General features: G+C 44.5%; 1 protein-coding gene across 1 annotated transcript in view; it reads right to left on the bottom strand.

Moving 5' to 3' along the window:
* Positions 1 to 3,328, bottom strand: part of LOC138661793 (cytochrome P450 2F2-like) — a 72,572-nt gene extending 69,244 nt beyond the window's left edge. Inside the window, exons 1-3 of the mRNA XM_069746717.1 lie at positions 3,047 to 3,328; positions 836 to 998; positions 524 to 673 (exon numbers count right to left, since the gene is read on the bottom strand). Coding sequence (XP_069602818.1) covers positions 524 to 673; positions 836 to 998; positions 3,047 to 3,226 — 493 coding nt within the window. The 5' untranslated portion in view covers positions 3,227 to 3,328. The remainder of the gene's footprint in view (positions 1 to 523; positions 674 to 835; positions 999 to 3,046) is intronic.
* Between the last annotated feature and the right edge of the window lie 23,785 nt (positions 3,329 to 27,113).

Genomic DNA, 27,113 nt, shown 5'->3' with positions numbered 1-27,113 from the left:
AAACACACATTGGGACACTAGGGCATCACCACAGCCAATCTCCACTACACTAGCACTTTGTAAGCCTTTTCAACAATTATGTTTTGCCTTTTACTCTCCACGGCAACATAGACTTTAGGCATGTATACGGTATAACAGCTGTACAGTGCAAACTGAGCTTGTGTCTGTAGCCCTCCACTGAGTTACTCTGTCATTATAAATGAAACACTAAATGGCATTATATATTTTCTTTATATTAGTAAAGTATTTTTCCTTAGTGAGAAATTCTTTGCACCTCTTATTGTTTTTGGTTTTATTTTTATTGTTTAGGGATTGTCTCTGACACTTATTCAATACTTCTTGGCTATGGAATCATTTGTTTTCTAAGATACTGTGAAGCCGTAGGAACTTCAGGTGCCCATATTGTCTCCATGCAATCCTCCAAAATCGAGAAATGAATTCTTGACTCAAACGTTTCTATGTCTTTAATAGTTTAACCTTCTACATAAAGCTATGACCTTAACTACATATAAAAAAAACCTACCCTTCAATCTTGTGAAATGATCCACGAGGTGCTTTGCCTCCTCTTTTAGAGGTTCTTCTAAACTCTTTTTGCCCATTCCATAATCTTTGAGGGTTGTGAGAGAAAAAAGTCTCAGTTGACTCCAGGTTTCATCATTGACGAGAGTCAATCCTTAAAAGAAAAGGACAATTATGAAATGTACAGAATATGGCTCAATTTGCCAATGAAAACTTCCTTTGATATTCCTTCTTTATAGGTGCAAGATACAAATCTACTAAGAAACTTGTATGATATAACTTCTATTGCCAACAAATTTATTCCCAGCAAACTTACCTCCATTGTGAAAAATACGATCTAATAGTGGGGAAGCACCCCGATTAGTAAAAGCATCTCCCGATTCAACCAGTGCCTCTTTTACTGCCTGGTATCCAGTCAGAACCACAGTAGGTCTTGAGCCAAGGTATAAAGTATAAACGGGGCCAAACTTCTCAGCCATCTGTGAAAGTAAGTATCAGAAACCTTCTTAGAGGGTAACTTTTTTTATTTTACCATTGCATACTTTAGCATTGTCCATAGTACAAGGAGTTGTCTCATGTTTGTAAATGATTAAATTGCACAAACACTTGAGTCTAATGTGTCGGGGGTTGCCGTGCAAATTATAATATTTTGTGGGATTTACACTGGGGACCCCTGTCCATAGGCTATCATGATGCAAGGTTAAGGACATGTTTTTTAAGTACTTTTTAAGTACTTTTTTACAGTTGGCCAAATAATAATGTTAGACTTAGTGCCCACCACAATGGACTACAAAAATTATCCTGCACAGTTACACAAAAGCAATGTCACAATACCTAAGTTGACACTGCCTTACAGTGACTAAAGCCAAATTATATACTTAAAATAATGTAGCAATATTGCTACAAATACATAACACCTATAAATATGAAACAACAACCAATGATTTAAGATTAAAATATAAATTTTATTATAAACACAATAATCAGAATTTAAAATTCAGGAAAGGACCACCAGGTGGCAGTAGAATGCAGGTTATCATACAGGGGCACGTCAATAAATTTTGAATAATTAATTTCTAAGGAAATCAGATAATGTAACGAGCATGGAAATCTCACCATAAATGATCAAAAATTGAGGTCATTTTGCTTGTATTGCACTGTTCACATTTCATAGTATATTCCATATGGAAAAGTAAGGGATAAAGTGAACATAGCGCCTGTAGCAGAGTTGATATTACAAATAAATACTCAAAAAATAAATGCAGTGACAAAAAAAGTCAAATTTACCCAGAAAAGTCTAAATAAATAAATAAATGATTAATAATAAACTACCTCTAGAGTGCACCAGATAAATCGCATTGCACTGCGTGTTAATAATTCAATATAAAGTGCATATGTCGGGAAAGTATCCATTGAAAGTGAACGCTGTGCATGAGTAACCTATATAGATACATGGAAACATTTCACATGATTACATTTTGGTGCACTTTGTAACTATTTGATTTTATTTATATCCTTGTTTCCCCCCTTTATTTACTGTGCACGGCACTTTATTATATCTATTTTGGGGGTATATTATCTATTTATCTATCTATATAGCTTACTCATGCACAGCGTTCACTTTCAAAGGATACTTTCCTGACATATGCACTTTATATTGAATTATTAACACGCAGTGCAATGCGATTTATTTGGTGCACTCTAGAGGTAGTTTATTATTAATCATTTATTTATTTATTTAGACTTTTTCTGGGTAAATTTGACTTTTTTTTGTCACTGCACTTATTTTTTGAGTATTTTTTTGTAATATCAACTCTGCTACAGGTACTATGTTCACTTTATCCCTTACTTTTCCATATGGAATATACTATGAAATGTGAACAGTGCAATATAAGCAAAATTTCCTCCATTTTTGATCATTGATGGTGAGATTTCCATGCTCGTTACATTATCTGATTTCCTTAGAAATTAATTATTCAACATTTATTGACGTGCCCCCGTATGATAACCTGCATTCTACTGCCACCTGGTGGTCCTTTCCTGAATTTTAAATTGTTATTATTGTGTTTATAATAAAATTGATATTTTAATCTTAAATCATTGGTTGTTGTTTCATATTTATAGGTGTTATGTATTTATTCAGATACACGAGCACACAGAGTCGTTTATTTGGTTGATTAAATATTGCTACAAATGTAAGATTTGTGGTAGTCATAAACCTCAGACACAAAATTATCTGTGACTGATGGTCCTATCAAACAGGTTGGAAGTAATATTCTAGATATAGAGATATTAGTTGGTCTTTTTATATTGGTCTACTATGTATGTATGTGCGATAGTTCCATCTGCAATGGGAACAGATTGATATATTACTAGATGGCACCACTGAATAAATGGAGGTCTAATAAGTTTAGGTGTCCATGCCAGCAGTAATTTCAAACATCTACCCTATAGGTTATGGTAATTATCACATTGCAACCTCACATGACAAAGTGTAAGAAGAAGCTGATACTGGGAACAAACTTACCTTTGTTAAGCATGGCATTATTCCCTCAGAACAGATCAGGAGAAAGTTTCCGAAAATCGGCAATGGGAGAGGTCCAGGTGGCATCCTTCTCCTCTTCCATAAATGTTTACAGTAAAATAAGGTGAGCATAAAAGTAACGACACCGACCAAGATGGTCAAGGCATTCTGCTGGTCAAACATGTCTCTGCAATTATCGGCATCTATTTAGTTCTCTCTCTTTGTCCTGTATATGCTAATATGTTGGATACAGGGTGGTTAGATTGGATCATCCTCAAATATTTTGGGAAAGTTTCCCGGGGCTGTGCTCTGCAGCTGGCTCTGATTTATCAGAACTTGCATAATGTTTGGATTTTGCAAAACAAAAAAATGAGCAGAGCAAGAGCAAACATATGGTGGAGTCAGGCATGCTGGGGAACTGTCCTGGCTCTTTTTGTCTTCCAGCTTGACCAGAGCCCTGGCATATTTTTTGTAAATGTCTAACATTTTGTATAGTCACATGGTTACTGACAAGGTCATATGAAAAATTGCAGAAGAAACAAAGCAGAGAAGGAATATTACAGCTCCCAACCATCCCTCATACTGCGGGACTGTCCCGATATTGAGGCTGTGCCCCGCAGTCCCGCACAGGATTCTACTTCTCCCGCACAGCCAGCAGAAGAAGCAGCCAACACATCCCCTTTGTATTAGGCAACGCCCCTCCATATCTTCTTCTTCCGGGGTGGTGGTTCAGAGAGGGGGAGAGGACATTCTGAGGTACAAAGAAACAAGAAAAACAGCAGCAGCACTCCAAATATTTGGAGTGCTGCTGCTGTTTATCTTGTTTCTTTGGACTTTTCATGCACTTTTTTCACAGCAAGCACCTCCAGCAAGGTGAAGGTTTCTGGAAGGTGTCCGTGATTCAGAGTTTATTCATCCTTTAACAGTGAGTACTAAGAGCGGTTTTTCTCAGTGCCATTCATATTTTTCTTATTGATTTACATTCTGAGGTACGTGTGTGTGTGTACATGCAGCTGGCTCTGCTGTGGTTATAGTACAAGGCATTATGGCCAGGAGAAGTGGCAGCAGTTAGAGCAATCCAGTGCAGCCTGTTTGTCATAGGCACAGTATATATATATATATATATATATATATATATATATCCTTTCTATACTACAGCAGTTATGGAATGAAGCCAGTAGATAGTGGTGTTGTCTGGGTGCATGCAGAGTTCACAGAGTTGCGCTACATTGCAACGTGCAGGATCTTTGAGGCAGCAGTGTGGACAGCGACAGGTGGTGAAATCTTTACCTGCATTGTAAGCAGAGCTGCTGGGACACATCTATATCCCTGACTGAAAACTGGCATATCATGTGTGGCCATTACACAGTATTGAGCATCATGTGGAGCCATTATACAGTATGGAGCACTGTGTGGCTATTATACTATACGCAGCATCATGTGGGGCCATTATACAGTATGGAGCACTGTGTGGCCATTATACAGTATTGAGCATCATGTGTGGCCATTATACAGTATGGAGCACTATGTGGCTGTTATACAGTATGGAGCATCATGTGGGGCCATTATACAGTATTGAGCATCATGTGGAGCCTTTATACAGTATGGAGCACTGTGTGGCCATTATGCTATACGCAGCATCATGTGGGACCATTATACAGTATGGAGCACTATGTGACTGTTATACAGTATGGAGCATCATGTGGGGCCATTATACAGTATGGAGCACTGTGTGGCTATTATACTATACGCAGCATCATGTAGGGCCATTATACAGTATGGAGCACTGTGTGGCCATTATACAGTATTGAGCATCATGTGTGGCCATTATACAGTATGGAGAACTATGTGGCTGTTATACAGTATGGAGCATCATGTGGGGCCATTATACAGTATTGAGCATCATGTGTAGCCATTATACAGTATGGAGCATCATGTGGGGCCATTATACAGTATTGAGCATCATGTGGAGCCATTATACAGTATGGAGCACTGTGTGGCCATTATACTATATGCAGCATCATACATAGTTACATACATAGTTATTAAGGTTGAAGGAAGACTATATGTCCATCTAGTTCAACCCATAGCCTAACCTAACATGCCCTAACATGTTGATCCAGAGGAAGGCAAAAAAAAACCATGTGGCAAAGAGTAAGCTCCACATTGGGGAAAAAAATTCCTTCCCGACTCCACATACGGCAATCAGACTAGTTCCCTGGATCAACGCCCTATCAAGGAATCTAGTGTATATACCCTGTAACATTATACTTTTCCAGAAAGGTATCCAGTCCCCTCTTAAATTTAAGTAATGAATCACTCATTACAACATCATACGGCAGAGAGTTCCATAGTCTCACTGCTCTTACAGTAAAGAATCCGCGTCTGTTATTATGCTTAAACCTTTTTTCCTCCAACCGCAGAGGATGCCCCCTTGTCCCTGTTTCAGGTCTATGATTAAAAAGATCATCAGAAAGGTCTTTGTACTGTCCCCTCATATATTTATACATTAAAATAAGATCACCCCTTAGTCTTCGCTTTTCCAAACTAAATAGCCCCAAGTGTAATAACCTATCTTGGTATTGCAGACCCCCCAGTCCTCTAATAACCTTGGTCGCTCTTCTCTGCACCCGCTCCAGTTCAGCTATGTCTTTCTTAAACACCGGAGACCAGAACTGTGCACAGTATTCTAAGTGTGGTCGAACTAGTGACTTGTATAGAGGTAAAATTATGTTCTCCTCATGAGCATCTATGCCTCTTTTAATGCATCCCATTATTTTATTTGCCTTTGCAGCCGCTGCCTGACACTGGCCACTGAATTTAAGTTTGTCATCCACCCATACACCCAGGTCTTTTTCATTGACGGTTTTGCCCAGAGTTTTAGAATTAAGCACATAATTATACATCTTATTACTTCTACCCAAGTGCATGACCTTACATTTATCCCCATTAAAGCTCATTTGCCATTTATCAGCCCAAGCTTCTAGTTTACATAAATCATCCTGTAATATAAAATTGTCCTCCTCTGTATTGATTACCCTGCAGAGTTTAGTGTCATCTGCAAATATTGAAATTCTACTCTGAATGCCCCCTACAAGGTCATTAATAAATATGTTAAAAAGTAGAGGGCCCAATACTGACCCCTGTGGTACCCCACTGCTAACCGCTACCCAGTCCGAGTGTACTCCATTAATAACCACCCTTTGTTTCCTATCCCTGAGCCAGCTCTCAACCCACTTGCACATATTTTCCCCTATCCCCATTATTCTCATTTTATGTATCAACCTTTTGTGTGGAACCGTATCAAAAGCTTTTGAAAAGTCCATATACACTACATCCACTGGGTTCCCTTGGTCCAATCCGGAACTTACCTCTTCATAGAAACTGATCAAATTAGTCTGACATGAACGGTCCCTAGTAAACCCGTGCTGATACTGGGTCATGAGGTTATTCCTCTTCAGATGCTCCAGTATAGCGTCCCTTAGAATGCCCTCCAGGATTTTACCCACAGTAGAGGTTAAGCTTACTGGCCTATAATTTCCGAGTTCAGTTTTTGTTCCCTTTTTGAATATTGGCACCACATTTGCTATACGCCAGTCCTGCGGCACAGACCCTGTTATTATGGAGTCTTTAAAGATTAAAAATAATGGTCTATCAATGACTGTACTTAATTCCTGCAGTACTCGAGGGTGTATCCCATCCGGGCCCGGAGATTTGTCAATTTTAGTGATTTTTAGACGCCGCCGCACTTCCTGCTGGGTTAAGCAGGTGACATTTAATTGGGAATTTTTATCACTAGACATTTTGTCTGCCATGGGATTTTCTTGTGTAAATACTGATGAAAAAAAGTCATTTAGCATATTGGCTTTTTCCTCATCCTCATCCACCATCTCACCCAGACTATTTTTAAGGGGGCCAACACTATCATTTTTTAGTTTCTTACTATTTATGTAGTTAAAGAATATTTTAGGATTATTTTTACTCTCTCTGGCAATGAGTCTCTCTGTCTCAATCTTTGCTGCCTTGATTTGCTTTTTACAGAATTTATTTAATTTTCTGTATTTATTTAATGCCTCCTCACTACCTACTTCCTTTAATTCTCTAAATGCTATCTTTTTGTCACTTATTGCGCCCCTTACAGCTCTATTTAGCCATATTGGTTTCCTCCTATTTCTAGTATGTTTATTCCCATACGGTATATACTGTGCACAGGTCCTATCCAGGATGCTAATAAACGTCTCCCATTTTCTTTGTGTATTTTTGTGTCTCAGGATATCGTCCCAGTTAATTGCACCAAGATCCTCTCTCATCCGTTGGAAATTTGCCCTCCTGAAGTTTAGTGTCCTTGTAACCCCTCTACTACACATCTTTTTAAAGGATACATGAAAACTTATTATTTTGTGATCGCTATTTCCCAAGTGACCCCCAACCCTTATATTTGATATGCGGTCTGGCCTGTTGGTTAATATTAGGTCTAGCAGTGCCCCCCTTCTTGTTGGGTCCTGAACCAGTTGTGAAAGGTAATTGTCTCTCATAATTGTCAAAAACCGATTACCTTTGCTGGAACTGCAGGTTTCTGTTCCCCAATCTATTTCAGGGTAGTTGAAGTCCCCCATAATAATGACTTCTCCTTGAGTCGCAGCTTCATCTATTTGCTTTACGAGGATATTCTCCATTGCTTCCATTACTTTTGGAGATTTATAACAAACCCCTATCAGTAATTTATTATTTTTTCCCCCTCCCCTTATCTCCACCCACAGGGATTCTACATTTTCATTAAATTCACCTATATTATCGCGCAGGATGGGTTTTAAGGATGATTTTACATATAGACACACCCCTCCCCCTCGCTTATCTGTACAGTCATTTCTGAACAGACTATAGCCCTGCAAGTTAACAGCCCAGTCATGGCTCTCATCCAGTCACGTTTCAGATATCCCCACCATGTCATAATTATGCTCCAACAACATTAGTTCTAATTCGTCCATTTTGTTGGCGAGGCTTCTGGCATTAGTATACATGCACTTTATGTTCCTCTCTGTACTTCTATTTCTTAAATTATTAACTGTTCTGACCCCACCCCCCATGCCACCGCCACCCCCAACTTCCTTATTTGTGCCCAGGTCTCTGTCTGCACTATCTTCCCCTCCTATAAAATGAATACCCTCCCCCCCAATTCCTAGTTTAAACACTCCTCCAACCTTCTAGCCATTCTCTCCCCCAGCACAGCTGCACCCTCCCCATTGAGGTGCAGCCCGTCCCTAGCGTAGAGCCTGTAGCCAACTGAGAAGTCGGCCCAGTTCTGCAGGAACCCAAACCCCTCTTTCCTATGTGGGGCCATTATACAGTATGGAGCATCATGTGGGGCCATTATACAGTATGGAGCATTGTGTGGCCATTATACAGTATTGAGCATCATGTGGGGCCATTATACAGTATAGAGCACTGTGTGGCCATTATACAGTATTGAGCATCATGTGTGGTCACTATACAGTATGTAGCACTGTGTGGCCATTATACAGTATTGAGTATTATATGGGTCCATTATACAGTATGGAGCACTGGGTGGCCATTATACAGTATTGAGCACCATGTGGGGCCATTATACAATGTGGAACACTGTGTGGACATTATGCAGTATGGAGCTGCCATAATTGGCCATTTTTATGCGCTAAACGCTCTCATTTTTCATATTTCTAGTGCAGTAATGCAGTTCAATTTTCGTGTTTCATGTTTGCATGTTTTAGCGCTGCAGTGTGCTGCCTTATTTACTTGACGATATACGAGTTGGTAACTCTAGGATCAGCACCTGTTCTCACTTGTAGTCTATGTTTGGATGTGACGGTCAGTTTTTTTAAATGTATTCTTTAGCCTTCTGACTGAGCACTCCGCCTCCTAGCCACAGGTGTTTTAATCGCAACAGGTCCATAACCCGTCCGCAGAGAGAGAGAATTTTAGTCTAAGAAGAGGTTTCACAGGTACCCATTCAGATGGAGATGTTTATTCTCAGCGAGGAAAGGCAAGTGTAGGACCTGGTATATATGAGAGATGCCGTAAAGTGGCTACCAGGTACAGATAAAATTGGCCATTTTTATGTGCTAAACGCTCTCATTTTTCATATTTCTAGTGCAGTAATGCAGTTCAATTTTCGTGTTTCATGTTTGCATGTTGTAGCGCTGCAGTGTGCTGCCTTATTTACTTGACTATATACGAGTTGGTGATTCTAGGTTCAGCACTTGTTCACACTTAGTCTATGCTTGGATGTGACGGTCAGTTTTTTGAAATGTATTCTTTAGCCTTCTGACCGAGCACTCCGCCTCCTAGCCACAGTTGTTTTAATCGCAATAGATCCATGACCCCTCCACATAGAGAAAGAATTTTAGTCGTGTTTCAGGTTTGCATGTTTTAGCGCTACAGTGTGCTCAGGACTATGACTTGCTGCAACTGGTTAAAAAATGGCTCCAGTTACAGATGGTAAAGAGGGCGGTGCTCGACATAGCTCACACCAACATGTTAGGAGACACAGGAGAGCATTGTGCAGAATTTTTTTTAGCCTGGGGTCTACGAGAAGGTCCAGAGGTACTGTGACTCTTGTCCGGAGTGCCACCTATCCTCGTTCATTGGTACCTCTGCCCATCAGAGAGGTACCATTTGAGCAGTTAGTGATGGATCTGGTAGGCCCCATAGTGAAATCCGCTGGTTGCCATAAGAATATTTTTGTTATAGTAGACTACGTCACACGGTACCCAGAGGCAATACTTCTCTGTCACACTTCGGCCAAACTAATAGCCCGTGAACTATTTGCCGGGAGGAGATCCTTTCACGCCCTCTAAAGAAGCATTAATAGCGAAACGCGCGTCGGGGACTCTTCCACATCTGGCTTTTAGGTTGGTATTATTGTCTCCATTTAACTATCATCCCTTCCATTCTATTAACTTGATATATACATATTTTGTTGTTAGAGATTTGTGTCTGCGGCAATGATGTTTGGACATAATGTAGTTACTCTGGCGGTAGCTCCATATTGATTGGATTTCTAAACTTCATTATATTTTTTGAATAATAATTTTTTTACATATGCATATTTATGTGAGCCATCATACAACTTCAAAATTTTGCTTGCATTGCCCTGATACCTCACTATCTGCTGGGTTTATACCACTGGAGGGATTATTTTTGCTATATTTCTTTGTATTTGTATTACAACCCTGCCGAACGTGGCACTTAGGTGTCATGATCCCTATTACTACCTCATGTACAGAACAGACCAAAAGTTTGGACACACCTTCTCATTTAAAGATTTTTCTGTATTTTCATGACTATGAAAATTGTACATTCACACTGAAGGCATCAAAACTATGATTTAACACATGTGGAATTATATACTTAACAAAAAGTGTGAAACAACTGAAATTATGTCTTATATTCTAGGTTCTTCAAAGTAGCCACCTTTTGTTTTGATGACTGCTTTTCACTCTCTTGGCATTCTCTTGATGAGCTTCAAGAGGTAGTCACCGGGAATGGTTTTCAATTCACAGGTGTGCCCTGTCAGGTTTAAAAAGTGGGACTTCTTTCCTTATAAATGGGGTTGGGACCATCAGTTGTGTTGTGCAGAAGTCTGGTGGATACACAGCTGATAGTCCTACTGAATAGACTGTTAGAATTTGTATTATGGCTAGAAAAAAGCAGCTAAGTAAAGAAAAACGAGTGGCCATCATTACTTTAAGAAATGAAGGTCAGTCAGTCCGAAAAATTGGGAAAACTTTGAAAGTGTCCCCAAGTGCAATGGCAAAAACCATCAAGCACTACAAAGAAACTGGCTCACATGAGGACTGCCCCAGGAAAGGAACACCAATAGTCACCTCTGCTTCTGAGGATGAGTTTATCCGAGTCACCAGCCTCAGGAATTGCAGGTTAACAGCAGCTCAGATTAGAGACCAGGTCAATGCCACACAGAGTTCTAGCAGCAGACACATCTCTACAACAACTGTTAAGAGGAGACTTTGTGCAGCAGGCCTTCATGGTAAAATAGCTGCGAGAAAACCACTGGTGAGGACAGGCAACAAGCAGAAGAGACTTGTTTGGGCTAAAGAACACAAGAAATGGACATTAAACCAGTGGAAATCTGTGCTTTGGTCTGATGAGTCCAAATTTGAGATCTTTGGTTCCAACGACCGTGTCTTTGTGCGACGCAGAAAAGGTGAACGGATGGACTCTACATACCTTGTTCCCACCATGAAGCATGGAGGAGTAGGTGTGATGGTGTTGGGGTGCTTTGCTGGTCACACTGTTGGGGATTTATTCAAAATTGAAGGCATACTGAACCAGCATGGCTACCACAGCATCTTGCAGCGGCATGCTATTCCATCCGGTTTGCGTTTAGTTGGACCATCAATTATTTTTCAACAGGACAATGACCCCAAACACACCTCCAGGCTGTGTTAGGGCTATTTGACCAAGAATGAGAGTGATGGGGTGCTATGCCAGATGACCTGGCCTCCACAGTCACCAGACCCAATCGAGATGGTTTGGGGTGAGCTGGAATGCAGAGTGAAGGCAAAAGGGCCAACAAGTGCTAAGCATCTCTGGGAATTCCTTCAAGATTGTTGGAAGACCATTCCTGATGACTACCTCTTGAAGCTCATCAAGAGAATGCCAAGAGTGTGCAAAGCAGTCATCAAAGCAAAAGGTGGCTACTTTGAAGAACCTAGAATATAAGACATATTTTCAGTTGTTTCACACTTTTTTGTTAAGTATATAATTCCACATGTGTTTATTCATAGTTTTGATGCCTTCAGTGTGAATGTACAATTTTCATAGTCATGAAAATACAGAAAAATCTTTAAATGAGAAGGTGTGTCCAAACTTTTTCTCTGTACTGTATGTATTTTAATGAGTATTCCTTTTTATTTATTAATAAAGTGATTACATTTTATGAAATCTTGCTCTGGGATTCACTCTTTCGTTTCGAGTAACATTTCATATCTGTAGTGATAGAGCTACTATACCTTTTTTTGGACCATTTTTTTGGTAAACAAAGGAGATCCTTACAGATCAGAGGACTCCTTTTATGTCCAAAGTGACCAGGGAGCTGTGTAAGCTGCTTCAGATTAAACAGCTAACTACGTTGATGTACCATCCTCAAACCGACGGGTTAGTGGAGAGATTTTATAAGACCCTCAAAGCCATGCTCAAAAAGGTGGCGCCAAGGATCGGAGAGATTGGGACAAGTTACTGCCCTATCTAATGTCTGCTATCCATGAGGTGCTGAAAGCCTCCACATGTTTCTTCCCATTTGAGCTATTATATGGCAGGCACCCGAGGGGACTGCTGGATGTAGCTAAGGAGACGTGGGAACTGGTCTTAGTAATGGGGAACCCTCTGGACCTGGACAGGAATGCAGCTGGGTGTGAGATAAAAGTAAATGACACCCTCACAAAACAGCAGCGACGGGAGGCTCAGTGTTGTGAGTTCTGTTTTTGGGCTCCCTCTGGTGGTTACTGATGGTACTGGGTGACTTGTCTTTCCTGGGTTTCTGGGTTCCACCTGTTCCATCAGCATTTGGGAGTTTCCTATTTAACCTGGCTTTGCTGGCATTTCCTCGCCGGTTATCAATGTATCCAGTGTGTCTTGTTACCTCTGCTCCCTGCTCCTAGAACCTTCTGGACAAGCTAAGTTTGGATTTTCCTGTTTTGTGTTTTGCTTAATTTGGTTTTTAGTCCAGCCTGCAGATATGTGATTCTCTGCTGCTGGTTGCTCTAGTGGGCTGAAATTGCTTTTCATGTACCATGAGTTGGCACATGAGTTCAAGTAATTTCAGGATGGTTTTTTGAAGGGTTTTTCGCTGACCGCGCAGTTCACTTTTGTATCCTCTGCTATCTAGCTTTAGCGGGCCTCATTTTGCTGAAACTGTTTTCATACTACGTATGTGCTTTCCTCTCATTTCACCGTCATTATATGTGGGGGGCTGCTATTTGCTGTGGGGTATTTCTCTGGAGGCAAGAGAGGTCTGTGTTTCTTCTGATAGGGGAAGTTAGATCTTCGGCTGGAGCGAGACGTCTAGGATCATCGTAGGCACGTTCCCCGGCTACTTTTATTTGTGTGTTAGGTTCAGGGTCGCGGTCAGCTCAGGTTCCATCGCCCTAGAGCTTGTTTGTATCTGTGCTTGTCCTTTTTGTGATCCCCTGCCATTGGGATCATGACAGTATAACCGGCCCACAAAGTGTTAATTGTATTGGCTGAAGTAGGAGGATAAGTAGTCTGAGGAAGTTTTTTTTTTGTTTTTTTTTTTTTCCCCTCAGAGTTTGCTGCCTAGCCTTATTGCAGCCTGGCTACTTCCTCCTCCTCTTAATCTTTGAATGGCTCTGATCTCAGCTGTTTATCATGGACGTCCAGAGTTTGGCTTCCAGCCTGAATAATCTTGCCACTAAGGTTCAAAATATACAGGATTTTGTTGTACATGCTCCTATGTCTGAACCTAGAATTCCTGGCCCAGAGTTTTTTTCTGGAGATAGATCTCGTTTTCTGAATTTTAGGAACAATTGCAAGTTGTTTCTTTCTTTGAAATCTCGCTCCTCTGGAGACCCTGCTCAGCAAGTCAAGATAATTATATCTTTCCTGCGGGGTGACCCTCAGGATTGGGCATTTGCATTGGCACCAGGGGACCCTGCGTTGCTTAATGCAGATGCGTTTTTTCTGGCATTGGGTTTGCTCTATGAGGAACCTAACCAAGAGATTCAGGCTGAAAAAGCTTTGTTGGCCCTCTCTCAGGGGCAAGATGAAGCAGAAATTTATTGTCAAAAATTTCGGAAGTGGTCGGTACTTACTCAGTGGAATGAGTGCGCTCTGGCTGCAAAGTTTAGAGATGGCCTTTCTGAGGCCATTAAAGATGTTATGGTGGGGTTCCCTGCGCCTGCTGGTCTGAATGAGTTTATGACTATGGCTGTTCAGATTGATCGGCGTTTACGGGAGCGCAAACCTGTGCATCATTTGGCGGTGTCGTCTGAACCGTCACCTGAGATAATGCAATGTGATAGAATTCAGTCCAGAAGTGAACGGCAAAAGTATAGGCGGAAAAAAGGGTTGTGCTTTTATTGTGGTGATTCAGCTCATGTTATATCAGCATGCTCTAAACGCACAAAAAAGGTTGATAAGTCTGTTGCCATTAGTACTTTACAGTCTAAGTTCATTCTGTCTGTGACTCTGATTTGTTCATTATCATCCATTTCCGTCGATGCCTATGTGGATTCAGGCGCTGCCCTGAGTCTTATGGATTGGTCATTTGCCAATCGCTGTGGGTTTAGTCTGGAGCCTCTGGAAGTCCCTATTCCTTTGAAGGGAATTGACTCTACACCTTTGGCTATGAATAAACCTCAGTACTGGACACAAGTGACCATGCGTATGACTCCCGTTCATCAGGAGGTGATTCGCTTCCTGGTACTGTATAATTTGCATGATGTTCTAGTACTTGGTCTGCCATGGTTACAAACTCATAATCCAGTCCTTGACTGGAAATCAGTGTCTGTGTTAAGCTGGGGTTGTCAGGGGGTTCATGATGATGCACCTCCGATTTCTATCGCTTCATCTACTCCTTCTGAGATTCCTGTATTTTTGTCTGATTATCGGGATGTTTTTGAGGAGCCTAAGCTCAGTTCGCTTCCTCCTCACAGGGATTGCGATTGTGCTATAAATTTAATTCCAGGCAGTAAATTTCCTAAAGGTCGTTTGTTCAATCTGTCAGTGCCAGAGCATACTGCTATGCGGGATTATGTTAAGGAGTCCTTGGAAAAGGGACATATCCGTCCATCTTTGTCCCCTTTGGGAGCAGGTTTTTTTTTCGTGGCCAAGAAAGATGGTTCCTTGAGGCCTTGGACGCACATTTCCATGGACTTTATTTCGGATCTCCCTGTCTCTCAAAAAATGTCCGTCATCTGGGTTGTGTGTGATCGCTTTTCTAAAATGGTTCATCTGGTACCCTTGCCTAAGTTGCCTTCCTCCTCTGAGTTGGTCCCTCTGTTTTTTCAGAATGTGGTTCGTTTGCATGGGATTCCTGAGAACATCGTTTCTGACAGGGGATCCCAGTTTGTGTCTAGATTTTGGCGGACTTTCTGTGCTAAGATGGGCATTGATTTGTCCTTTTCGTCTGTATTCCATCCTCAGACGAATGGCCAGACTGAACGAACTAATCAGACCTTGGAAACTTATTTAAGGTGTTTTATTTCTGCTGATCAGGATGACTGGGTTACCTTTTTGCCGCTGGCCGAGTTTGCGCTTAATAATCGGGCTAGTTCTGCTACCTTGGTTTCTCCTTTCTTTTGTAATTCGGGGTTTCATCCTCGTTTTTCCTCTGGTCAGGTGGAACCTTCTGATTGTCCTGGAGTGGACATGGTGGTGGAAAGGTTGCATCGGATTTGGAGTCATGTGGTGGACAATTTGAAGTTGTCCCAGGAGAAGGCTCAGCAGTTTGCTAATCGCCGTCGCCGCGTGGGTCCTCGACTTCTTGTTGGTGACTTGGTGTGGTTGTCTTCTCGTTTTGTTCCTATGAAGGTCTCTTCTCCTAAGTTCAAGCCTCGGTTCATCGGTCCCTATAGGATCTTGGAAATTCTTAACCCTGTGTCGTTTCGTTTGGATCTCCCGGCATCGTTTGCTATTCATAATGTGTTTCATCGGTCGTTGTTGCGGAAGTATGAGGTACCTGTTGTTCCTTCTCTTGAGCCTCCTGCTCCAGTGCTGGTGGAGGGAGAATTGGAGTATGTTGTGGAGAAGATCTTGGATTCTCGTGTTTCCAGACGGAAACTCCAGTATTTGGTCAAGTGGAAGGGTTATGGTCAGGAGGATAATTCTTGGGTGGTTGCCTCAGATGTTCATGCTGATGATTTGGTTCGCGCTTTTCATAGGGCTCATCCTGGTCGCCCTGGTGGTTCTCGTGAGGGTTCGGTGACCCCTCCTCAAGGGGGGGTACTGTTGTGAGTTCTGTTTTTGGGCTCCCTCTGGTGGTTACTGATGGTACTGGGTGACTTGTCTTTCCTGGGTTTCTGGGTTCCACCTGTTCCATCAGCATTTGGGAGTTTCCTATTTAACCTGGCTTTGCTGGCATTTCCTCGCCGGTTATCAATGTATCCAGTGTGTCTTGTTACCTCTGCTCCCTGCTCCTAGAACCTTCTGGACAAGCTAAGTTTGGATTTTCCTGTTTTGTGTTTTGCTTAATTTGGTTTTTAGTCCAGCCTGCAGATATGTGATTCTCTGCTGCTGGTTGCTCTAGTGGGCTGAAATTGCTTTTCATGTACCATGAGTTGGCACATGAGTTCAAGTAATTTCAGGATGGTTTTTTGAAGGGTTTTTCGCTGACCGCGCAGTTCACTTTTGTATCCTCTGCTATCTAGCTTTAGCGGGCCTCATTTTGCTGAAACTGTTTTCATACTACGTATGTGCTTTCCTCTCATTTCACCGTCATTATATGTGGGGGGTTGCTATTTGCTGTGGGGTATTTCTCTGGAGGCAAGAGAGGTCTGTGTTTCTTCTGATAGGGGAAGTTAGATCTTCGGCTGGAGCGAGACGTCTAGGATCATCGTAGGCACGTTCCCCGGCTACTTTTATTTGTGTGTTAGGTTCAGGGTCGCGGTCAGCTCAGGTTCCATCGCCCTAGAGCTTGTTTGTATCTGTGCTTGTCCTTTTTGTGATCCCCTGCCATTGGGATCATGACAGCTCAGGCTCTGGTGCAGCGGAATATGGACGTATTCTCAGAGCTGTCGGGGCGGACCTCGGTGATCCAACATGACATTTTCATCGAGCCCCAGGTAAGGGTACAGATGAAACCCTACCGGGTACCAGAAGCCCGGAGTGAAGCCATAGCCGCTGAAGTGAAGCAAATGTTTCAATTGGGAGTCATCAAAGAGTCCTGGAGTGAGTGGGATAGCCCCATAGTGGTAATAACTAAGCCATTCAGGACATTACGTTTCTGTATGACTTCAGGAAATTAAATGAGGTGTCAAAATTTAACCTCTATCCAATGCCCCAGGTGGCCAAGCTAATTGAAATACTGGGGAAGACCCAGTATTTCACCAAGATCGATCTCAGCAAAGGTTACTGGTAGGTCCCGTTAACAGAATCGGCAAAAAAGAAGACCGCATTTATAACGCCAGGGGGTCTCTATCACTATGTCATCTTGCCTTTTGGATTACATGGGGCTCCAGCAACAGTCCAGAGGCTGAAAAATATAGTGTTAGAGCCTCATTGGAAATAGGCGTCGGCTTATTTGGATGATATAGCCATCTTTAGTACCAGCTGGGATACCCACCTGTTCCAGGTACAATCAAGAATCGCGGGGTTAACAGCGAACCTAAAGATATGCGCGATAGGACTCACGGAAGCCCATTATTTAGGTTATGTGGTTGGCAGTGGGGTTATCAAACCCAAGTAAACAAGATAGAGGTCATCCAAAACTGGTCCAAGCCATTAAGCACCAAGCATGTGAGGGCATTCCTCTGCATTATTGGGTGCTACCGCCGGTTTATATCCAACTTTGCAGGGAAGTCGGCACCCCTAACTGACCTGCTAAATGGTAAAAAGCTGTGATGGTCCAGTGGAATCCTCAGGCAGAGGAAGCATTCCAGTTCTTGAAGTTGGCGTTGTGTGGACAGCCGGTCCTTATCAGCCCCAACTTCAAAGAAACATTTAACATGCAGACAGATGCCTCAGAGGTAGGTCTGGAAGCGGTGCTGTCACAAGAGGTGAACGGTGATGTACAGAGCACCCAATCTTCTACTTGAGCAGGAAACTGACCCCGGCGGAGAAAAATTATAGCGTAGTGGAGAATTAAGTGGGTCTTGGAGTCCCTATGCTACTATTTTCTTGGGTGTCAGTTTCGGTTGATAACAGACCATTCTCCCTTCGTCTGGATGAGCAATGCAAAAGAGAGGAATGCTCAAGTCACCAGATGGTTCCTGTCCCTACAAAACTTTAGGTTCTCAGTAGAACATCGGGTGGGGAAGTCACAGGGAAATGCGGATGCCTGGTTACTAGGGTTGAGCCACCTTGACCTTTTTAGAGTCGAGCCGTGTTTCGCGAAACCCGACTATCTTAGAAGTCGAGTCGAGTGGAATCGGCCGATTATCGCGAAAAGTCGGGTATCGACCGAAACACGAAACCCAATGCAAGTCAATGGGGGGGCATAGTCGGCAGTGAGTGTAGGCCAGGAAAACACCTACACTGCCCATTTTAATGGCAAAAACATCCATTCTTGTTACTGAAGCTTGTCAATCGTAATTTAGCTTATAATAATTGGAAGGCATTTGAAATTGGGGGTCATTTGGCTAAAGTTGTGGGGGGTAGGGCTGGTTCAAGTAATTAGTGGGCCCAGGAAATCTGGAACACGTCACGGCAGTGGAGCAGGGAGAGGTAAGTATTTAAACTTTGCAAGTGCTGTGATCCTGAGCAAGCAGGGGGGGCCCACTCGTTGGCATTGGCACTGGCACAGGGCCCCTCAAAGTACAGCGGTGTGTTTGCACGGCGGGGGCGCCTCCCACCGGCAGCAACACTTTTGCGTACTATGAGAGGCCCTGTGCCAGTGACGTCGCCAACTAGTATTCCTCCCCCTACTTGATGAACGAACCTGCACTTTCATCTGCACCTTCCTCTTTGTCCCCGTGTAAGGTGGTATGGTATGCGGGAAGAGGAACCTGACTTTCAGCAGGGTCACAATCTTGCTGTGTAGCGTGCACGGGGAATTTTGCGTTCTAGGTCAATGAACCAGCAGACTCATCTATCACTGGCTGGGCAATGGGCAGGATGAGGAGGAAACACAGATATAGGCCCAAAGAATAACGTTGGCTAAATGCAGTTCAAAATTGGTAACACAGGACTAACCAGGGGGCATTGCAGTGGAGGACAACTGGAATGAGAGGCGGACACAGAGAGTAGGCCCAAATCAGTAAGTAGTCGAAATGCAGTTCAAAATTGGCAACCGCAGTAAACAGGCCCCAACCCAACTAGTAGGCCAAATGCAGTCTAACATTAACAACTACTTAACGAGAGCCTGAAAATGGAATTTCAGGACAGGAAACCAGGAGAACAGCAAGGAGCGGCAGACACTGTTAGTAGGCCCCAAACCAACTAGTACGCCAAATGCAGTTGTTCCATTTAACCACTATTTAACAAGAGCCTGAAGATAGAAGCTCAGGAAAGGCAACCTGGAGAACACCTTGGAGTGGAACACACCGTCTCTACACCCCATACCCAATTTGTAGGCCTAATGCAGTGTAGTTTCCAACAACTACTAAACGAGAGCCTGAAGATCGAAGCAATGGAGAGGAAACCTGGGGAACACCTTGGAGTGGAACACACCATCTCTCTACACCACATGCCCATTTTGTAGGCCTAATGCAGTGTAGTTTCCAACAACTACTAAACGAGAGCATGAAGATCGAAGCAATGGAGAGGAAACCTGGGGAACACCTTGGAGTGCAACACACCATCTCTCTACACCCCATACCCAATTTGTAGGCCTAATGCAGTGTAGTTTTCTACAACTACTAAACGAGAGTCGGAAGACCGAAGCAATGTGGACGAAACCTGGGGAACACCTTGGAGTGTAACACACCATCTCTCTACACCCCATACCCAATTTGTAGGCCTAATGCAGTGTAGTTTCCAACAACTACTAAACGAGAGCATGAAGATCGAAGCAATGGAGAGGAAACCTGGGGAACACCTTGGAGTGCAATACACCATCTCTCTACACCCCATACCCAATTTGTAGGCCTAATGCAGCGTAGTTTCCAACAACTACTATACGAGAGCATTAAGATCGAAGCAATGGAGAGGAAACCTGGGGAACACCTTGGAGTGGAACACACCATCTCTCTACACCCCATACCCAATTTGTAGGCCTAATGCAGTGTAGTTTTCTACAACTACTAAACGAGAGTCGGAAGACCGAAGCAATGTGGACGAAACCTGGGGCACACCTTGGGGCGGCAGACACCGTTAGTAGGCCCTACCAAAGTTGTACCCCCAATGCAGTTTTAAAATTCCTAGAGGCTGAAAACAAGACTATTGACGCTCAGCTTTTTTCAAAGGAACACAGCTGAATTGAGTGGCGCAGACAGACACAGGTAGTAGGCCTTAAACCAAAAATGTGGCTCACTGCAGCTTAAAAAAGTTACAGGGGTACACAGGCAGCATTGCTCTGGGCAGTGGAGGACAATTTCAATAGTGGACCGCAGACAGACTTTGTACGCCTACTATTACAAAAAGGATGCTCTATGCAATTAAAAATAGGTTCCAGGGGTCCACGGGCAGCAGTGGTGTGGTCAGTGGACGAGTATTGGAAGGAGGGACCGCAGACAGGCGTAGTAGGCCTAACATAACAAAATTAGGCTGTAGGCACTTTAAAATTGGTTCCAGGGGTACACGGGCAGCAGTGGTGTGGTCAGCGGAGGAAAATTTGAATTAGGGACTGCAGACAGACTTTGTAGGCTGTCCCCTGTGGACCATGCATCCAACACATTAACCCAGTGCGCCGTAATGGACACGTAACTTTTTGTGGACATGCCTACTGGTCCATGCGTCTCTTGTCAGGTGCACCTTTCTACTGTTTGATTGCCTGAGTGCTATGACAATGCAGACTTTTTCATGGCGGTGGAGGGCTGGGATGGCATTTCTCGCAAAAGAAATGTCGACTGGGTAGCTTGAACCGTGGTACAGCGTAGTTCATCTGGGCTTTCTAAATATAAAACAAAGAAAAAAAGGAGGCTCCATGCACTTTCAGCTGGGTTCCAGGGGTACACGGCCAGCATTGGTCTGGTCAGTGGAGAACTATTGGAAGGAAGGACCGCAGACAGGCTTCGAAGGCCTAACATAAAAAAATTGGGCTGTAGGCACTTTATAATTGGTTCCAGGGGTACACGGGCAGCAGTGGCCTGGTCAGTGTAGTAGTAGTAGAAAGAACGGACCGCAGACAGGCTTCGAAGGCCTAACATAAAAAAATTGGGCTGGCTGTAGGCAATTTAAAATTGGTTCCAGGGGATCACGGGCAGCAGTGGTCTGGTCAGTGGAGGCCTAGTGGAAGGAGTGACCGCAGACAGGCATCGAAGGCCTAACATAATAACAGATGGCTGTAGGCAATTTTAAATTGGTTCCAGGGGAACACGGGCAGCAGTGGCCTGGTCAGTGTAGTAGTAGTAGAAAGAACGGACCGCAGACAGGCTTCTAAGGCCTAACATAAAAATATTGGGCTGGCTGTAGGCAATTTAAAATTGGTTCCAGGGGAACACGGGCAGCAGTGGTCTGGTCAGTGGAGGCCTAGTGGAAGGAGTGACCGCAGACAGGCATCGAAGGCCTAACATAAAAACAGATGGCTGTAGGCAATTTTAAATTGGTTCCAGGGGAACACGGGCAGCAGTGGCCTGGTCAGTGTAGTTGTAGTAGAAAGAACGGACCGCAGACAGGCTTCGAAGGCCTAACATAAAAAAATTGGGCTGGCTGTAGGCAATTTAAAATTGGTTCCAGGGGAACACGGGCAGCAGTGGTCTGGTCAGTGGAGGCCTAGTGGAAGGAGTGACCGCAGACAGGCATCGAAGGCCTAACATAATAACAGATGGCTGTAGGCAATTTTAAATTGGTTCCAGGGGAACACGGGCAGCAGTGGCCTGGTCAGTGTAGTTGTAGTAGAAAGAACGGACCGCAGACAGGCTTCGAAGGCCTAACATAAAAAAATTGGGCTGGCTGTAGGCAATTTTAAATTGGTTCCAGGGGAACACGGGCAGCAGTGGTCTGGTCAGTGGAGGCCTAGTGGAAGGAGTGACCGCAGACAGGCATCGAAGGCCTAACATAATAACAGATGGCTGTAGGCAATTTTAAATTGGTTCCAGGGGAACACGGGCAGCAGTGGCCTGGTCAGTGTAGTTGTAGTAGAAAGAACGGACCGCAGACAGGCTTCGAAGGCCTAACATAAAAAAATTGGGCTGGCTGTAGGCAATTTAAAATTGGTTCCAGGGGAACACGGGCAGCAGTGGTCTGGTCAGTGGAGGCCTAGTGGAAGGAGTGACCGCAGACAGGCATCGAAGGCCTAACATAATAACAGATGGCTCTAGGCAATTTTAAATTGGTTCCAGGGGAACACGGGCAGCAGTGGCCTGGTCAGTGTAGTTGTAGTAGAAAGAACGGACCGCAGACAGGCTTCGAAGGCCTAACATAAAAAAATTGGGCTGGCTGTAGGCAATTTTAAATTGGTTCCAGGGGAACACGGGCAGCAGTGGTCTGGTCAGTGGAGGCCTAGTGGAAGGAGTGACCGCAGATAGGCATCGAAGGCCTAACATAATAACAGATGGCTGTAGGCAATTTTAAATTGGTTCCAGGGGAACACGGGCAGCAGTGGCCTGGTCAGTGTAGTTGTAGTAGAAAGAACGGACCGCAGACAGGCTTCGAAGGCCTAACATAAAAAAAATTGGGCTGGCTGTAGGCAATTTAAAATTGGTTCCAGGGGAACACGGGCAGCAGTGGTCTGGTCAGTGGAGGCCTAGTGGAAGGAGTGACCGCAGACAGGCATCGAAGGCCTAACATAATAACAGATGGCTGTAGGCAATTTTAAATTGGTTCCAGGGGAACACGGGCAGCAGTGGCCTGGTCAGTGTAGTTGTAGTAGAAAGAACGGACCGCAGACAGGCTTCGAAGGCCTAACATAAAAAAATTGGGCTGGCTGTAGGCAATTTAAAATTGGTTCCAGGGGAACACGGGCAGCAGTGGTCTGGTCAGTGGAGGCCTAGTGGAAGGAGTGACCGCAGATAGGCATCGAAGGCCTAACATAATAACAGATGGCTGTAGGCAATTTTAAATTGGTTCCAGGGGAACACGGGCAGCAGTGGCCTGGTCAGTGTAGTAGTAGTAGAAAGAACGGACCGCAGACAGGCTTCGAAGGCCTAACATAAAAAAATTGGGCTGGCTGTAGGCAATTTTAAATTGGTTCCAGGGGAACACGGGCAGCAGTGGCCTAGTCAGTGTAGTAGTAGTAGAAAGAACGGACCGCAGACAGGCTTCGAAGGCCAAACATAAAAAAATTGGGCTGGCTGTAGGCAATTTTAAATTGGTTCCAGGGGAACACGGGCAGCAGTGGTCTGGTCAGTGGAGGCCTAGTGGAAGGAGTGACCGCAGACAGGCATCGAAGGCCTAACATAATAACAGATGGCTGTAGGCAATTTTAAATTGGTTCCAGGGGAAGACGGGCAGCAGTGGCCTGGTCAGTGTAGTAGTAGTAGAAAGAACGGACCGCAGACAGGCTTCGAAGGCCTAACATAAAAAAATTGGGCTGGCTGTAGGCAATTTTAAATTGGTTCCAGGGGAACACGGGCAGCAGTGGCCTGGTCAGCGGAGGATGATTGTAATGAGTGTCTGCCAGTTAGTAGTCCAAAACAATACATAAATGTGAATGTCTCATATTAAAATCCAGCGAAAACACTAAAGGGTGCAATCTTTAGGTACAGGCGTGGGATCCTCTGCGTTGTTTCTGACCTACTAATTTGGTGCAAAGTTTTTACTTGGGTAAATAGAGGACACTGCCCCTGACTATGTTAAGTACCATTTTACATGTCAACACAATGGTATTGTCAGTGGCAGGAATGGAAGGATGTCAGCGCATAGGCTAAACATTGGTGGAAGTGTGAGAGATAATTGTGGAAGTGGCAGAGCAATGTTTGACCTGGGGGTGGGTGAACTCTTTTGTGGACGGCGGTACAGGCCCAGGGCCTCTCATGTTACAACAGTGTGTCTGACGTTGGGTGCGCACCACCACCGCCAGAGACAGTTTATTGTACTATGAGGGACCCAGTGGCAGTGCTGTCGACCAAAAGCGGGCACAACCACCTCTTCAGACAAACAGCACTCTCACGGGTGCTTGCGCCAAGTCGCGATACCACGGCCCCGTGTGGGGAGTTTGGCCATTTATGGAGGTGTAAACATGTCGTATGCTGGACAATCAGCTGCTGCAAATTAAGACATTTGAAAAGTCATTCACAGTAGTCCACAGGCAAGAGCTTTTCATAGGAAAGCTAGGTGTCGCCCGGGCAAAGTGGGGCAAAAGAATTCGAAATCCAGTTGTGGTTCATTTTAATGAATGTTAGATCATCAACATTTTGTGTAGCCAGACGAGTCCTTTTTTCGGTTAATATTGAACCTGCAGCACTGAATACTCTTTCTGATAGGACACTAGCTGCCGGGCAAGCAAGCTCCTGCAATGCATTTTCAGCCAATTCTGGCCAGGTGTCTAATTTTGATGCCCAGTAATCAAATGGGAATGACGGTTGAGGGAGAACATCGATAAGGGATGAAAAATAGTTTGTAACCATACTGGACAAATGTTGTCTCCTGTCACTTTGAATTGATGCAGCAGTACCTGTCCTGTCTGCGGTCATAGCAAAATCACTCCACAACCTGGTCAGAAAACCCCTCTGTCCAACGCCACTTCTGATGTATGCACCCCTAACACTCCTGGTCTGCTGCCCCCTGGAGCTCGTGTGAGAACGATCACGGGCGCTGTGTGCTGGGAATGCCTGAAGCAAACGGTCAACAAGAGTTGATTGTTTTGTTGCTAATATTAGTTCCAAGTTCTCATGTGGCATAATATTTTGCAATTTGCCTTTATAGCGAGGATCAAGGAGGCAGGCCAACCAGCAATCGTCATCGTTCATCATTTTAGTAATGCGTGTGTCCCTTTTGAGGATACGCAAGGCATAATCCGCCATGTGGGCCAAAGTTCCAGTTGTCAAATCTGCGGTTGTGCTTGGTTGAGGGACAGTTGCAGGCAAATCTACGTCACTTGTGTCCCTCAAAAAACCAGAACCCGGCCTTGCCACGCCACCAATTTCCAGTGCCCCCGGGAAAGCTTCCTCATTAAAAATATACTCATCCCCATCATCCTCCTCGTCCTCCACCTCCTCTTCGCCCGCTACCTCGTCCTGTACACTGCCCTGACCAGACAATGGCTGACTGTCATCAAGGCTTTCCTCTTCCTCTGGTGCAGACGCCTGATCCTTTATGTGCGTCAAACTTTGCATCAGCAGACACATTAGGGGGATGCTCATGCTTATTATGGCGTTGTCTGCACTAACCAGCCGTGTGCATTCCTCAAAACACTGAAGGACTTGACACATGTCTTGTATCTTCGACCACTGCACACCTGACAACTCCATGTCTGCCATCCTACTGCCTGCCCGTGTATGTGTATCCTCCCACAAAAACATAACAGCCCGCCTCTGTTCGCACAGTCTCTGAAGCATGTGCAGTGTTGAGTTCCACCTTGTTGCAACGTCTATGATTAGACGATGCTGGGGAAGGTTCAAAGACCGCTGATAGGTCTGCATACGGCTGGAGTGTACAGGCGAACGGCGGATATGTGAGCAAAGTCCACGCACTTTGAGGAGCAGGTCGGAGAACCCAGGATAAGTTTTCAATAAGCACTGCACCACCAGGTTTAAGGTGTGAGCCAGGCAAGGAATGTGTTTCAGTTGGGAAAGGGAGATGGCAGCCATGAAATTCCTTCCATTATCACTCACTACCTTGCCTGCCTCAAGATCTACTGTGCCCAGCCATGACTGCGTTTCTTCCTGCAAGAACTCGGACAGAACTTCCGCGGTGTGTCTGTTGTCGCCCAAACACTTCATAGCCAATACAGCCTGCTGACGCTTGCCAGTAGCTGCCCCATAATGGGACAACTGGTGTGCAACAGTGACAGCTGACGATGGAGTGGTTTGACGACTGCGGTCAGTGGAAGAGCTGTCACTTCTGCAGGAGGACGAGGAGGAGGAGGAGGAGGGGGTGCGAACGCCTACAGCCAACTGTTTCCTAGACCGTGGGCTAGGCACAACTGTCCCGAAATTGATGTCCCCTGTGGACCCTGCATCCACCACATTCACCCATTGTGCCGTGATGGACACGTAACGTCCCTGGCCATGCCTACTGGTCCATGCATCTGTAGTCAGGTGCACCTTTGTACTCACAGATTGCCTGAGTGCATGGACGATGCGCTGTTTAACATGCTGGTGCAGGGCTGGGATGGCTTTTCTGGAAAAAAAGTGTCGACTGGGTAGCTCGTAGCGTGGTTCAGCGTACTCCATCAGGGCTTTGAAAGCTTCGCTTTCAACTAACTGGTAGGGCATCATCTCTAACGAGATTAGTCTAGCTATGTGGGCGTTCAAACCCTGTGTACGCGGATGCGAGGATAAGTACTTCCTTTTTCTAACTAGAGTCTCATGTAGGGTGAGCTGGACTTGAGAGCTGGAGATCGTGGAACTAGCGGGTGTGCCGGTGGACATGGCAGACTGAGAGACGGTTGGAGACGGTATTGTTTCCGCCAGTGCCCTAGATGCAGTATTTCCTCCAACGAAAGTGGTGATTCCCTGACCCTGACTGCTTTGGGCTGGCAAAGAAAACTGCACAGATACTGCCGGTGGTGAAGAAAATGGTGGCCTTACAGTGACGGAAGGGATGTTGCGTTGCTGAGTAGCTTCATTGGCCGAGTGTGCTACAACCTTAAGGGGCGTTTGGTAGTTAGTCCAGGCTTGCAAATGCATGGTGGTTAAATGTCTATGCATGCAACTTGTATTGAGACTTTTCAGATTCTGACCTCTGCTTAAGCTAGTTGAACATTTTTGACAGATGACTTTGCGCTGATCAATTGGATGTTGTTTAAAAAAATGCCAGACTGCACTCTTCCTAGCATCGGATCCCTTTTCAGGAATTGCAGACTGAGCTTTAACCGGATGGACACGCTGTCCTCCAACAGTTTTTTGCTTTGCCACGCGTTTTGGGCCAGATACGGGTCCGGCAGATGGAACCTGTTGCGATGTTGATGCCTGCTCCTCCACTTCAGAACTACTGCCGCCTGCACCCTGTTCCCCCAATGGCTGCCAATCGGGGTCAACAACTGGGTCATCTATAACCTCCTCTTCTAGCTCGTGTGCAACTTCGTCTGTGTCACCGTGTAGGTCGGTGGTATAGCGTTCGTGACGGGGCAACATAGTCTCATCAGGGTCTGATTCTGATCAGTACCCTGAGCGGGCAATGTTGTGGTCTGAGTCAA

Source organism: Ranitomeya imitator, chromosome 2 (assembly GCF_032444005.1).
Source record: "Ranitomeya imitator isolate aRanImi1 chromosome 2, aRanImi1.pri, whole genome shotgun sequence".
In the NCBI taxonomy this organism is placed as follows: Eukaryota; Metazoa; Chordata; class Amphibia; order Anura; family Dendrobatidae; genus Ranitomeya; species Ranitomeya imitator.
The sequence above is the reverse complement of the archived record's forward strand: the minus strand, read 5'-3'. Positions and strand labels throughout refer to the sequence as shown.